We start from the raw sequence: 13,536 nt of genomic DNA on the forward strand, positions 1-13,536 counted from the left end.
TTAATAAAAAGTACTTATAATATATAGTACATTTAATATAAACACAGCCTTCATTCTAATGTGCTTATACTTGATGGAGCCCAAAAGAATTTCAAAATACAACTGAATTATTCTCTGTGGGTTGTTCAGTGTGCTCCTTCTGTATTTCTTTATTTTATTTATTTTGTGTTTAGCTACTAACAGTCTTGGTAGTCAACTATTCTCTCTTTTTTGTAGTAGACCTTCTGGAGGAGATGAGGCTCGCATTTTGTGGCAACGACAATGCTTTAGCCTATAACATCAGTGCTGGTGTCCTACGAAATGTCTGCTTTGTGGATGCCCTCAACTTGGTTCCCCATGTCTTCTTGCTATTTATCACCTTCCCAATTTTGTTCATTGGTGAGTTATTCAATGGAGCCATGCAAGCCTACAAACACTTGAGCATGTGTTTATACCCAGTCATGTTTAGATGTGCTTGGAGGCCTGTGGTGCAAACCACTGGATGATTTGTATTTATAAATTCTAAAAAAGAAGAGACAGAATGGCTTGACCCAGAGGACATGAAGCCAACTTGCTTGAAATATTGGGAATTTTATATACAAATCTGAACTAAGCAGCATGAAAATATGGATGAGAACCAGAGAAATCAGATCCAAATTCTTTGAAACCTCTCTGGAGAAGTTTTCTTCAGACTTGAAATTGGCAACTTGCAACCTTTGCTATTATTAGATATGAGAAGACTGAGGACAGTAGGTCTGAATTCCCTTCAAGTTATGTGAATTTCAGGGAATATCGTAAATGGGCAACTTGGATCTAAGGCTAGGAAAAGTGTAGGAAAGTTTTAAAACATCATAATTGCTTCTTTCGCCAAGATTTGTAAACAGAAGTAGAGCAAAAGAGATAATCTTTTTCCACAGGGGTGAAAATAAGAAGTGATAAATCTCTCTTGAAGAATGTAGGACAGTGGAATGGCTCTAACTTACATATTCTTGTAAAAAGCCCCATCTAAACTAGAACTCTAATGGTACTTTTTCTCTAGAGTGTTTCTTTATCCCAGTTATTTGCAGTGATGAAATAAATAAAGTTTAGTGCTTTTTCAGAACTATCAAACAGTGGCATTCTAACTGATCGTAGGAGATAAAAACACTTGAATAACCATCAAAATGCAATAAGTATTAATAAAAATAAACATTCTCCTAACAACTGCATGAGAAATGGCATGTCAGTTCTTCCATGTTACCCTCCTGGCGTTGTGTCTATACATAGCAATACATTTCTTCCACAAGGAAGATTTGAATTTGGGACTATATTCGAACTACAGATTTAAGGACTTCCATTATACAAAAATACTCTGAAGTAATTGAATAATAGGCTACAGGAAGCTGTGAGCTACGGCACTCGGTAGCTAGCAATCAGCTAGATCCAGTGGCTAAAAACTAATTAAATATTTAAGCAAGGGAATAACAAACAAGTTCTAACAAAAGAATAACTGAAGACTGGAAAATACCCCAAGGGTTATGGAGAACTCTCCAACAGTGCTGGATCTTTATGTCAATGCTGGCTCTTTCTTTGAGATGAAATGCAATTCGTCCTTGATTTACAGGTCTTTCTGCAGCAGTGTTTGATGGAAACTCAGTGCAAGGTCTGAGGGCAGCAATAATCTTCTACAACATTCTGTGTTAGGCATGAAGTGGTAGCAGCCCCTTTAATATTTTCACAGGTATTAGCCAATTAATTTTGGAATAGTATTACAGCTACTGAAAATTCCCTCTATTTTCTAACAAAGTTAGGAAAAAACCATAATAGCTTAAACTGTATGTTATGTATGCCTGTATGTAGTTCTTTGCTTTCTGTTTTGTACCTTGATTATCAGGACAAACAGTTGTTGAACACAGCATTAAAAGCCATCTGAAGTCCACAGTAATAACTGACTCCAAAACCAAAAATTGATGATGAACCATGTTTGTGCAGATGTACGGGAAAAGAGGAAATAAAAGTGAAAAGTATCTTGGGAGAGACAAAGATTGGAGGAAGGTGAAAGAAAGCCACATTAGATTAGGAAAATCTCGTGAAACTATAGAAAATGCTCTAGCTAGATATGGAGAAGAGAGAATATTTTGTTCCTGCAGTACTTTACACATTAAACAAGGATGAAACGGTGAAATCCTGGTAGTTTCCAAGAATGAACAAGCCTGGGCTCTGATTTATGTGTTTCTGAGTCACCCGATGAGTCTCTAGGCAGGATGAGATGCTGCATCCTTGTGTATCAAAAGCATATCTCGGATTTTCAACTGTAGTTACTGAAAGAAACAGATGCAGTGCTCACTGCCCTAGTTAAACAACTTTGTTTTTGTTTTTGTTTTAATTTGTTTTGTTTCTTTTCTTCCTCGAAATGTGTTGTTCTTGGGATTTTCTGTGGGCTTCAGGAAGTCTGTCAGGGAATTCCAGGAGCTGCTTTACAGTAAGAGGGACATGTACAGCCATTTGGGCTGACTGACTTAGGACAGCCCTGTACCGGGGTGGGAAGGGACAGAGGACAAAGCAACGTGAAGGACAAGACTTGCCATCATGAGAGGCTAATGTCTGATCCGTCCTCAGCTCCCCCCAGCACTGTCACTTCTGTCAGGTCCTTGGTGTCCTGCTTCTTGCCAGGTTGCTGGCTTCAGAGAGGATCCTGCCTGAAAAGGATAGGTGGCATCTGAGGTCCTGACATGAAAATGGGCTTCAAGATTAATTTGTTGATTAAATCAGCTGAATCTTAGTGCTGTGCTGAAAGCACATTCGTATGTGCCAGGAATGCACAGGGCAAGGAGGCTGGGCTGTCCCTGAGGAGCAGAGACTGGGAAATGATTGTTCAGCATCGCCTGAGACAGTGCTCCCAATGAGGCCTGAGGCAGAGATAAGAAATTTTATTTGTTTGAAGTAAATATATTTCTTTGAGGCCTCATTGGAGGATGCAGCTCAGTTGGAAACTTTGCCCACTCTTGTCTGTGACTGGGAAAGACATGATGACGCCATCACTTAAGATCTGTCAGTCCCTGTTGTGCCAGGGTGAGACTGAGATGTTTCTTTTGGTTTTCTCATCTTTGTTCTTGGCCAGGGATGTCTTCTATTTGATTGCAGTTGTTGGAAGTCTGTTGTCATGTTGTCTAGAGGGTCAAATCTGAATTATGGGGGGTTACATAGCAACATAAACACTCCTGGGTCATGTTATTAGTAACCGTATGGTTACTGGTAACCATATTACATATTATAATACGGTAACTATTAGTAACCGTAAGTTATGGCCCCCGTAGTCTTGTGGGGGTTTGTGTTGATTAGGTACTGTTAAGTGTGACCTATGGATTAGAACAGGGAACTGATAACCAAATCACTCACTAGCTGGCTGTGTGATAAACTTCTTTCATTATTTCCCAGGTTGGGGAAGCCAAAGCTCCAAAGTCCAGATTCACCACAATACCTGGCTGCACTTCCCTGGACACAACCTGCGGTGGATCCTGACATTCACCCTCCTGTTCGTACATGTGTGTGAAATAGCAGAAGGCATAGTTTCCGATACGTAAGTGACGGTGCTTGGTGGGTAGCCATGCTAACTGCATATGTAATGTATACTGATAATGTGTGACGGGTTGGCTAGAAAGGTGTAAGGAGTTTTTCCCCCGAAAAGATCAGGCATCTTTTCACGAACTGTTCATTTTAATAGGATGAAAGTAGAACAATTGCTCCTAGCACACTGTTATTCTCCTCTCAAACTATAACAGCAAGTAAATATTGACAGAAGTTAAAGCATTCACATGGAAAAAACACTTTTTGCCTCTAGGAATGTCATATTTGTCCTCTTAAACAGATTGGCAGAACACCCGAGAATAGAACAATGGTGAAAAAAGACAGTAAATTCACTCATTTATACCTTATATGTTTTCAGCCAAATGAAATCTCGCCATCTGCACCTCTTTCTACCAGCTATAATGGGATTTGTGGCTGCCACTGTATCCATAGTCTATTACCATAATATTGAAACATCTAACTTTCCAAAGTTACTGTTGGGTAAGTCTAAGTCTGGTATTTATGTACTCTTACAAACCCAGTAGTATAGCTAAAATCAGCTTGCTTAGGTAGAAGAGGATGGTGAAATTAATGAGAATATTAAAAGAGAGAGGAATAATTCTCTGCTTTTTGAATTAGTATTACTGTAGGAGTTATCGCACCTTTTATAAGGTACACACTGAAAACTATTTTTAAAAATTATCACAAAAGGAAAAGCATAGTACACCTATTGTATTTATAGCATGAGCTTTTTGGTATTTTTTAACACTGCTCATTATTTTGAGGCAAAATCTTGCCTTTGTTCAAAAGGGCTATTTTTAAAAGCCATTTTTAATAGTAATCTGATCACAAACTGTCCTGTGTAGATGGCTTTTGTTTCTCAGCATCCACTGCAGTTGATTCTGAGATTACCCAGTCTAACGATGAATGCCACCTCTCACTTTTAACAAAGGTGGGGTGAGAGGAAAAGGTTTACTTCTGAGAAGCTGCCACCTGGTATTCATGATATCTGTCTCAGCCAGGAGGTGGTCAGAAGAATTTGACTAGACATTGCAGGATAATGTTTCATAGAAATAAACAGTCCATATTACCTATAACCCAACAACCTGAACTAGCCATTGATGGATACAAACCAGGGTGCAGGACATAATTAAATTATACGAAGTCTTTTTCAAAATGAGCTTACCTGCAATGCACTCTGCTTTTTCAAAGAGGCAATATGATATTTGTCAAATTAAGTGACTTTTACTTCATTTCAATGCAAAGTTACCCTTTAGATTATCTTCAATGGACTTCTGTAATTGTGCGAAGACCCACCATTGTGGATGTCTTTGAAAGGTGGTGGCCCAGGAAAGAAAATAGTGACCTGGGAAAAGAAAATGCAAAGCAAATCTCTCAAACCTGAATTCCTGGCCTGGGCTAACATCACACTGTGCCAGCCTGCAAGCTGGTGTTATAGAGGATCATCATGCTTGCGTTGCACTAAGCCATGGAATATTTCTGTTTGAGAGAGCTAAAACTTCTACAGCAGTGGTATAGCTAATTTTTTCCTTTCTAAATTATGCATGTGCACCTTTTTCACAGCTCTCTTTCTTTACTGGATAATGGCCTTTGTCACCAAAACGATCAAGCTTGTCAGATACTGCCAGGACGGTGTGTCTTTTTCTCAGCTGCGTTTCTGCATCACTGGAATTATGGTCATTCTCTATGGGCTTCTGATGGCTGTGGAGATCAATGTCATTCGAGTTAGGGTATGTGGCTTCTTTATCAGGATCTCAAAAGGTATCAGTAGTATCTGGGGGATGAAGATCAGTCTTCAGTCCCTGTAACTCTGGCTTGTGTCAGGTTTAGGCCCAAGTTTAGCTTAGCCATAAATGTCTGGTTAATTCTACAAAAATCTGTGGGACCTGGCATCTCTTTAAAACGTATGTCCTTGATGTGTCCCCTGGACTTGGTGTGTATCTGTGTCTGTGTATATGTATGCAGAGTTCATACATATTTGTATACATAGATATGCATGCATTTTTGTGCATATAAAGGTGTATGTGTGTGCGAATGTCATCTATACAGTATATGCTATGTTAATGCAGATAAACTATATATGTAGTAAATGTATGTTAGCGTATGTTCTCACCCATGATAATCTGAAATAAAATTATAACCCAATAATTCTTTTTTGTTGTTCAGATAGATAGTACTGGTAGGCTACGGGGCTGTATCCACATCCCACATTGCTCAATTTCTTGTGAATTATGCTGTCAGAATGGAAATGCTCCTATTTACGTAAAAAATACATTTAAATTCAATGTATAATTACCTTTAATTGCAAATTTGACACTGTAATTGAGAAAATTTTTACTGAAAAATTGCCATTAATAAGATAATTCATGAGCACACACTGTCTATTTTCTCCTCTCCAGAGGTATGTATTTTTCATGAACCCTCAGAAAGTAAAGCCACCAGAGGATCTACAGGACCTGGGGGTGAGGTTTCTGCAGCCATTTGTCAATTTGCTGTCAAAGGCGACTTACTGGTGGATGAATACTCTTATAATATCTGCTCACAAGAAACCTGTGGACCTGAAGGCAATCGGAAAGCTTCCAATTGCAATGAGAGCACTGACAAATTACGTTTGTCTCAAAGAAGCATATGAGGAACAAAAGGTAACCACAGATGTTCACGTCACTGTTGGCCTTAGAAACTATAGTGTCACTTTGAATTTTTTGTGCATCTATGAAAGCCTAGTTTTAGGAATCTTTAATTTAGCACTGTTTGTTCCAAGGTGAAACTTGGCTTAGGAAGTTCCAGTCCAATGATTACTGTTTGGTTTTAAGTGAATTTACAGCAGGGGAGAGTTGCCAGATTGAGAGCAACTGGAAACTAAAGCCATAGCAGACTGATCTAGCAAATCCTTGCTAGATTTCATTTTAAAAGTGAAAGCTTTGTTTAAATCTTAGCTACTTATGACAGCATCTTAAATTAGAAGACATTCTGTCCATAGTTTCAGCTGGAAACACTCATCTTCACTTTTTTTCTCCAGAAAGAAAAATTGCTAAAAACATACATCAAGAATAGCCAAAACACTGGTGTCTTGTCAATGGTGTTTCAGTCATCAAACCAAAATGCAGCACCATACAGGCTGCTATGAAGAAAATTAACTCCATCCCAGCCAAACCCAGTACAAAACCCATGCTTGGGTAACTTCATTGGGTAGGGCAGGAGTTTCCAGAGAAACTTCTGGATGCATTTAGGCAAAGCTGTGGTGTTTCATTTGTGCTTAAAGCTGGTGATTTCTGCCAAAAAAAAGATAAATATTTGGTTTTGCAGAAAGGAAGGATTTGAGAGCCTGCCTCCCTGATCTGTACGTACATATCGATTCTCAAGCATAAACAGAGAGAATGCAGGCATTCAGAGGCCACTTTGGAAAATGTAGCATGTAGGTCAAAAGTGTATAAATCCCATTCCTGCGCACACCAGATAAACATGTTTCCAAGCAGTGCACGGTTTAGAAATGCAATGCGAGGGGAAGCTGGAAGGAGCATCTCTCTGCTCCCAGCAACTGATGGAACTGCAGACTCCTTTCTGTGCCCTCTGAAATGAAACCATAATCAGTGCAACTGTTTCTATTTTATTAGATTTTGGTTGCTTCTCTTTCCTTTTGTAGTTGATGCTTACAGGTACTAGAGACCAAGACCCTTCAGCTTTAAGCTTTAAGCAGAAAACTACGGAGTTATTGGAACTGAGCTTTTCACAGCAAAGGAGATGTGCATCCCTTAGGCCAGATCCTTAAAGAAGCATTTGGTGCCTAAATCTTAAAGAGACCAAAGAGCCTTAGGCACCTACATGCCCCAAGGATCTAAGTCTTTGTGCCATTCTTAATGACAGGCACGATGACTGAGTGTCAGCATTTGTCTGTAGCTCATTTACATCTGCAGATACCGTGTGTGACTGCACAAATATGTGGTTCAGATGCCAGAAGGCAAGTTAAGTGTGCTATTGCTCATGTGCATGAAGACAAACATTCAGTGTGTAGCTTCCCTCAGCATGCGTCAGGCAAGTATGAAGACTTGCATAAATGTACCCATGCAGTTACATGCACCTACATTTATAAAGCTGGCTTACATCATATTTTTTGGTTTCTGTAATTGTTTAAAGTCTTGAGATTACCACAGCCTCTGGCACATTTGTGCTAATATTTCAAAACAGGCTGTAACCCTAAAGTAATATGATACTTCACAGATAAAGTTAAAGTAAACCAAAGGGCTAAAACGAATCCAAAGAGTCAGGCAGTGGAACTCACTGCAGTTCACTCCCACAAAGACATGTGTTGGTTTGTGCATGGTTGGGCCAGAAAACAGCCACAAAATTAGGAAAATTCTTCAGGTTGAAGCATGGTCTGCGATCTGGAAGACACGATATGTCACTGTCTCTGTTGCCAGGGTGTATTTTACACTAATCTTCCGCAGCTGGTGAGGGGAGCCCCCAGCATCCTCTGGATTAAGTGAGATTACCCCTGCCTATGCCTGGAGATAGCTGATCTCTGCTGTGCTCCATAGCACTGCAGAAAGAAGGCTTCTGTTCCTTTCCAAACCCTTCTTATCACGCCTTGATGACAGATGCTAAACACGACCATGAATATTCTGTATTGTAGAATGCCTTTGAGATAGCTTACATGACGTTGCCCTGCTATTCCTTCTGCATGCTATGAAAATTAAAACCAGCTGATGTTCTTTACCAAATAATAGCCTGAAGGAAATGAGTCAGGTTAAATTTTGATGACTGTTTTCTCAAATTCACCATTCTCCAAACCTGTGTCCAAGCATATAGGAGCGCAAACTAGAGGGTCTGAGATTAACTTTTTATGGCTGCTATATTCTGCTCAAATAGCATATTGCTACTTGAGTAACCATGAAGTCTGTGAACACTGGGTGGAACCTTTTCTTGTTTTCTTTGATGTCAGTGGACAACTCCTGAAATCCATACTCAACTACTTAGACAGGATTCTTCTGGCTTCTGCCATATCAAGGGTTGGCCACTGGCACATGAGACCTAAGCTAACAATTCTCAGTGACAGATCTGAATTCATTATTCTGTTCTGTGTTTTTTTACATTTTCAAATTTTCATCAAGCAGTTCTTAGCATTATGAATACATTCACTACTCAAAATTCTTTAGTTACAAGTAATTTTTTCAAAGCATCAAGTAATTTAATTTTAATATAATTTCATTTTATAGGATTTTAAAACCAGTTATCATTAATTTTATTATAATATTAAGCAATATAAACCAACACAATACAAAGCTAAATAACTGGTGATCGATATTCTAATTGGGTATTAGTCTGGTAGTTGCTACTGCAAAAGGCATTCCAACTCTTACAATAAGATACAGATCATTTGTTGCTGGTTTTGTAGATAGTTTGTGTTTGGCAACATAGCATAACACCGCATATCATAAGAAAACAACATAGCATATGTTACCTCAGTTAAAAGATACTATAAAACTACAGGTAAAATAAGCTTTTTTGATAATTAAGCTTATTTAAATATGTGTTTGAGTTTTTCCCTAAAAAACAGTGTTGCCAGAAAAGCACATTTTAACTGGCTTTCTTTCTCTCATTATTCCTGCAATCAGTAAATATTCTAAAAGATGGACATGCTGAATTTTCTTGCTTTTCTGGACAGTCTCCTATAGAAACAGAAATACCTTATCTTACAGTATTTTATCACACCTTTCTAAGAATCCTGGAGAAACTCTAACTGCAGATAGGAAGGTTGCTTCTGCAGAATAAGCAGTGATGCACATCAAACCCATAGGGTTAGACCCATGACCTTAAACTGATATATTCTTTTTAATACACATTCACGGTTCCTACTATATTAATGGACATTTTGGCTGAAGATAAAGAATTCTTCAATAAGATTGAGAATTAAAGAAGTCCTTCATGATATGCAATTAAACTCTCACAGCCAAATTTTTGGACCAACATACTATATGTGGGTAGTACTTGTGACATAATCCCCCCCCATTTGATCCTGTTTCTCATTTCTTGGCTTTTTTTTTTTGCTTCTATACAAGTGGTCTAGATGTTTCAGACCACACAGTAATGCATCATACATCACATGTCCCAAAATAGATTTAGCACATCGATATTACTTTTAGTGTACCCCATCAACCAAAATCCCATGGAATGTGCTCTGACAGTCAATAGAAAGTTTTCCTTTTGGGATGGTGTAAGAGAAAATGCAATTTTTAAAAGTCAAGGACCAGGAGGAATCCCTATGCCTGCTATTCATGTGCCCCTATGGATCATACCTGTTATGGCAGAAAGAGGAGGAAAGAAAGTGCGTTGGATAGATAGAAGTCACAGGGACAGAGCATTGCCCTTCAGCATCAGGCTGACACTGTCAGCTACAGCACTAAGGGAACTGTTGGATATCCACATTGACTGAGGTGTACCTTACAGGTGGCTTGGTTTACAGCAAGTGCTGTCTCACTGCCCTCACTCCAACTGTTGAGTGCCCAAGATAGAGAAAATTACAATGATTTAAAAGGGAGGTGAGAAAGACAAGAAAAACCTAGGCAAGTGCCACAGGAGAGAACAGTGGTCCAGCCTGTTAATTCACACAACAACAAATGCTACCAACCATACCAAAATAAATAATCCTTGCAAATTGAAACAAGGCACAGAGATGCGTAGTTGTGTACACTGATTAAGCTCAAGTTTGTGTTGCTGCAACTCTTCCCTGGCTTTAGTACAGCTCCCCTCCTTTTCTGTAGCTGGATCATTTTTAACATTTTATTTTAAGATACTTTTTCTCACCTTCGAAAATGAAAGTATGTCCTTCCAGCCTCTCATGCCAAGGAGGAGAAGCTTGTGGCTCCCCAAGCCACAGAGGCTTAAAAGGACTGGGGAACTGCAGAAAATAATCATCATGGTAATAATGTTTTTCTGATGCAGAAAGCCCAAACAGAACTTCTTATTTAATTCTTATGGCATTGGCCAAACTTTCAATTGAGAATTTACTGAAACATCTCAGTGGTCATCAGAGAGCTATAATGAGTGGTTATTGACAAATCATCCTTCAGCACCTAAATAAAGGATAGTGTTGGCATATGCAGCATACTATATTGCAAGCCCATAGCAATGGGCCTCAAGAACCATTCTGGAAAAGAGCTTGAGATTAGAAGAAAAATCTTCTTTCTCCCCTCTCCCCATTAGATACTTCAGCTAATTTGAAGTCCTGATTAAAAAAGAAGAAATAACAGTGTTTAGCAATAGAGATTATTAAATAATTTAATTATTTTTTTTTCCAATGAAAAGTAAATAGATTTCATGTAGTGATAACAATTCTATAAATTGTTGTAGCAGTGAAAATGGCTATTAAAATAGTAAAATCTCATTAAAGAAATAAGGATTTACCATTTCCATTTACCAAATTTACCATTATCTGAATGCTGAGAATAGTATGTGCAATTTTTTCCAAAAGGCGGCAGATGTTTTCCTAATGAGTTAGCTTAGCTCCTATCAAGCTGTTAAAGTGCAGATCATTTATTTGAGGAGGATGACAGTAGCCCCTCTAGTGCAGTCTAGCTCAAAACCTGTTAGGCAACAAATTCAGAGCCTTTTGTCTGGGAAACTCACATGAGGCCCTTGTGCTCTTTCCCTCATCAGAAGCAGCAGTTTTATTCTTACCACTTTCTGAAATGTTAGCTTTATTTTTTCCCCGTGCCACTTATTTCTCTGTACTAAGCTTCTTGGCATCGGGTGTGATCAGCCTGGCCTAATCTCTAGAAGCCAGTAAGCAGCTATCTGTCCCTCCTGTATACTTGTTCATTTTTGGCACCACGCACATATTCTATCTCCCTGTTGAAGTGGTGTAAAAGGAAAAACCAAGAAAAGAGGAAAAAAGACATAAGGCAGCCAGGCAGGGTGCAGCCAGACCTGATTTGCTTTGGTTAATTTGCTGGCGCAGGGGGTTGTTATTACTGGGCTTACTTAAAATGTCACTGTGAACACTCAGGAGGGCTTGGCTTGGGTTACAACTTGCAGGCATCTATGCTACTTGAAAAATGACAGATGTTTTTTTAAAGTGTCAAAAGCTGCTGCCTGAAGCGCAAGGAAGCTCTCTGCGGACCGTGGATCTATTAAGCAAAACTCTTTCTTCTTTAGATTGAAAACACCTCAGAAATATCAGAACTACTCTTACTAGGTACAGAGATATCCACTGATTGGTGTTTTAGATCAAGAGTTGTGATACTGCATAGATTCACAGAACTGAAGGCTAGAAAGGACCCTTAGTTGATTTAATCTTACCTCTCAACATAGCCTGTTATTATTACCTTTTTGAGCCTAGTAATTAGTGATTGGCTGAAGTGTATCTTCCTGGAAGGCACCCAAGAGATAGAAAAAATCCAGATAAATTAAATTGAACTATATTCTTGTAGGTGTCTGTCCATGTTTTTTTTTTCCTTCAATCTCTTTCTCACATCAGAAGCCTTTACTGGATCAAGTGGTTTCACAGCTACTGTGAAAGTCAAGATAACCCATATGAGCAAGGGCTTGAAAGGTCAGACCTTTTCCTGAGCACACATGTGACAAGGAACAATGGCTACATGCCAATACAATTAATCTGTGTTTGCATTCCTGTGTTCACAGGTTCAGGAAAGTGTTAGGAATTAGAGTTGAGGAACCACAGTTACCAAGAGGAGGCAGAATTTTAATTTGCTGTGAAGAATGTCTGAAATCTGGTGGTATCTACAGCATGTTTGCTACCTCGTCTACTCCGAAACACCCTTCAGGAACCATTTGGGCATCCAGTCAGGAATGAAATGGAAGTTGCCGTATAGAGCTAGGGAGGCCTCTTCTTGATGCATTGATACCTGTTTCTTTGTTTTCCAGAAAAAGGTAGCAGACCAGCCCAATCGGAGTCCCTCCATATGGTTAGCCATGTACAGTGCTTTTGGACGACCAATTCTTCTCAGCAGCACATTCCGTTACTTGGCTGACTTGCTGGGTTTTGCTGGGCCATTATGCATTTCTGGCATTGTCCAAGGCTTCCAGAATACAACCAACAATACAAATACAACAGGAAAGGTAACCTCACAACGTGGACTGAAAAACTTTGGTATTAGTTCTAGATACATATCAGGTATTTAATATGTCTGGCTGCATACTTTTGTATGTTTATGATCACCCTTGTATTATTCATTGTTTCTTTTAAGCAAATTGATTTATTTTTTTTTGTGAGAGATGGTCAAGTTATAAACCTGAGTAGTAGAAAGAAGTCTTTGGTATGAATGCGGCAGAGGTAGTGCAGGCTTCCCCCAGTTGCCCAGCTGTCTGCCTCTTGGTGGAGTCATCCCTGCAGTTCTGGGGAGAAGGAACAGCTTTTCTGCTCCTCTTCAACTGTGCCTCCTCGTTTCAGGCAGGACACCTGCTGGTGGTGCCTCAGTGATGCATCCAGCAAGGATGAGTATGGGAATTTTGCTTAATTTCTGTCCACCTGTCCATTTGTAGTTCGTTGACAGGTTTGAGCTCTCTGAAATCTGTTTTCCACTGGGAAGCCAAGTGTAGTCACTCCCTGTTATTTTGCTGCTTGTTGCTGTGGTGAAATGCATTGGCGCATGTGAGAAGTTGAAAAGCATCCATGTTATTCAATGGCATTTTTGATGGTGGAGTTGCACAAAAAATGCTAGTTCACAACTCATTTCAAGTTTCACCAAGACTGAACTTTCAGAGACCACCTCTAAGCACTGAGCAAGCCTCTGATACAGAACATTTTCTATCATAAGAAAAAGAATTTATTAGTAGCTAGTGAAAAGATACAGGTAAAATTATTTTACTAGCTGACAGCAGCGAAGCCATGATGAAGAAACTTTCCTACATCTGTCTTCTGATACAGAAACATCTCCAGACACTTTATGCAGTGACTGTTTTGTATTTGAATGAGCAGATAGGTATGTAATGGAATAACATTTTCCCCTCCAGATAAAGCATTTGACTATCATC

The 13,536-nt window shown here is 39.2% G+C and overlaps 1 protein-coding gene across 11 annotated transcripts in view; it reads left to right on the forward strand.

Annotated features, from left to right (window-relative positions):
• The window catches only part of ABCC9 (ATP binding cassette subfamily C member 9), a 76,562-nt gene that overhangs the window by 10,386 nt on the left and 52,640 nt on the right, over positions 1-13,536 (forward strand). For 8 of the 11 annotated variants that reach the window (XM_064460058.1, XM_064460013.1, XM_064460010.1 and 5 more), the window contains 6 exons: positions 217-378; positions 3,397-3,538; positions 3,905-4,026; positions 5,110-5,276; positions 5,946-6,188; positions 12,427-12,621. In XM_064460058.1, the coding sequence (XP_064316128.1) occupies positions 234-378; positions 3,397-3,538; positions 3,905-4,026; positions 5,110-5,276; positions 5,946-6,188; positions 12,427-12,621 (1,014 nt within the window). In that variant the 5' untranslated portion in view covers positions 217-233. The remainder of the gene's footprint in view (positions 1-216; positions 379-3,396; positions 3,539-3,904; positions 4,027-5,109; positions 5,277-5,945; positions 6,189-12,426; positions 12,622-13,536) is intronic. The other 3 variants (XM_064460021.1, XM_064460029.1, XM_064460048.1) reach the window with 1 other exon arrangement.

This window comes from Phalacrocorax carbo, chromosome 1 (genome assembly GCF_963921805.1).
Source record: "Phalacrocorax carbo chromosome 1, bPhaCar2.1, whole genome shotgun sequence".
NCBI lineage: Eukaryota > Metazoa > Chordata > Aves > Suliformes > Phalacrocoracidae > Phalacrocorax > Phalacrocorax carbo.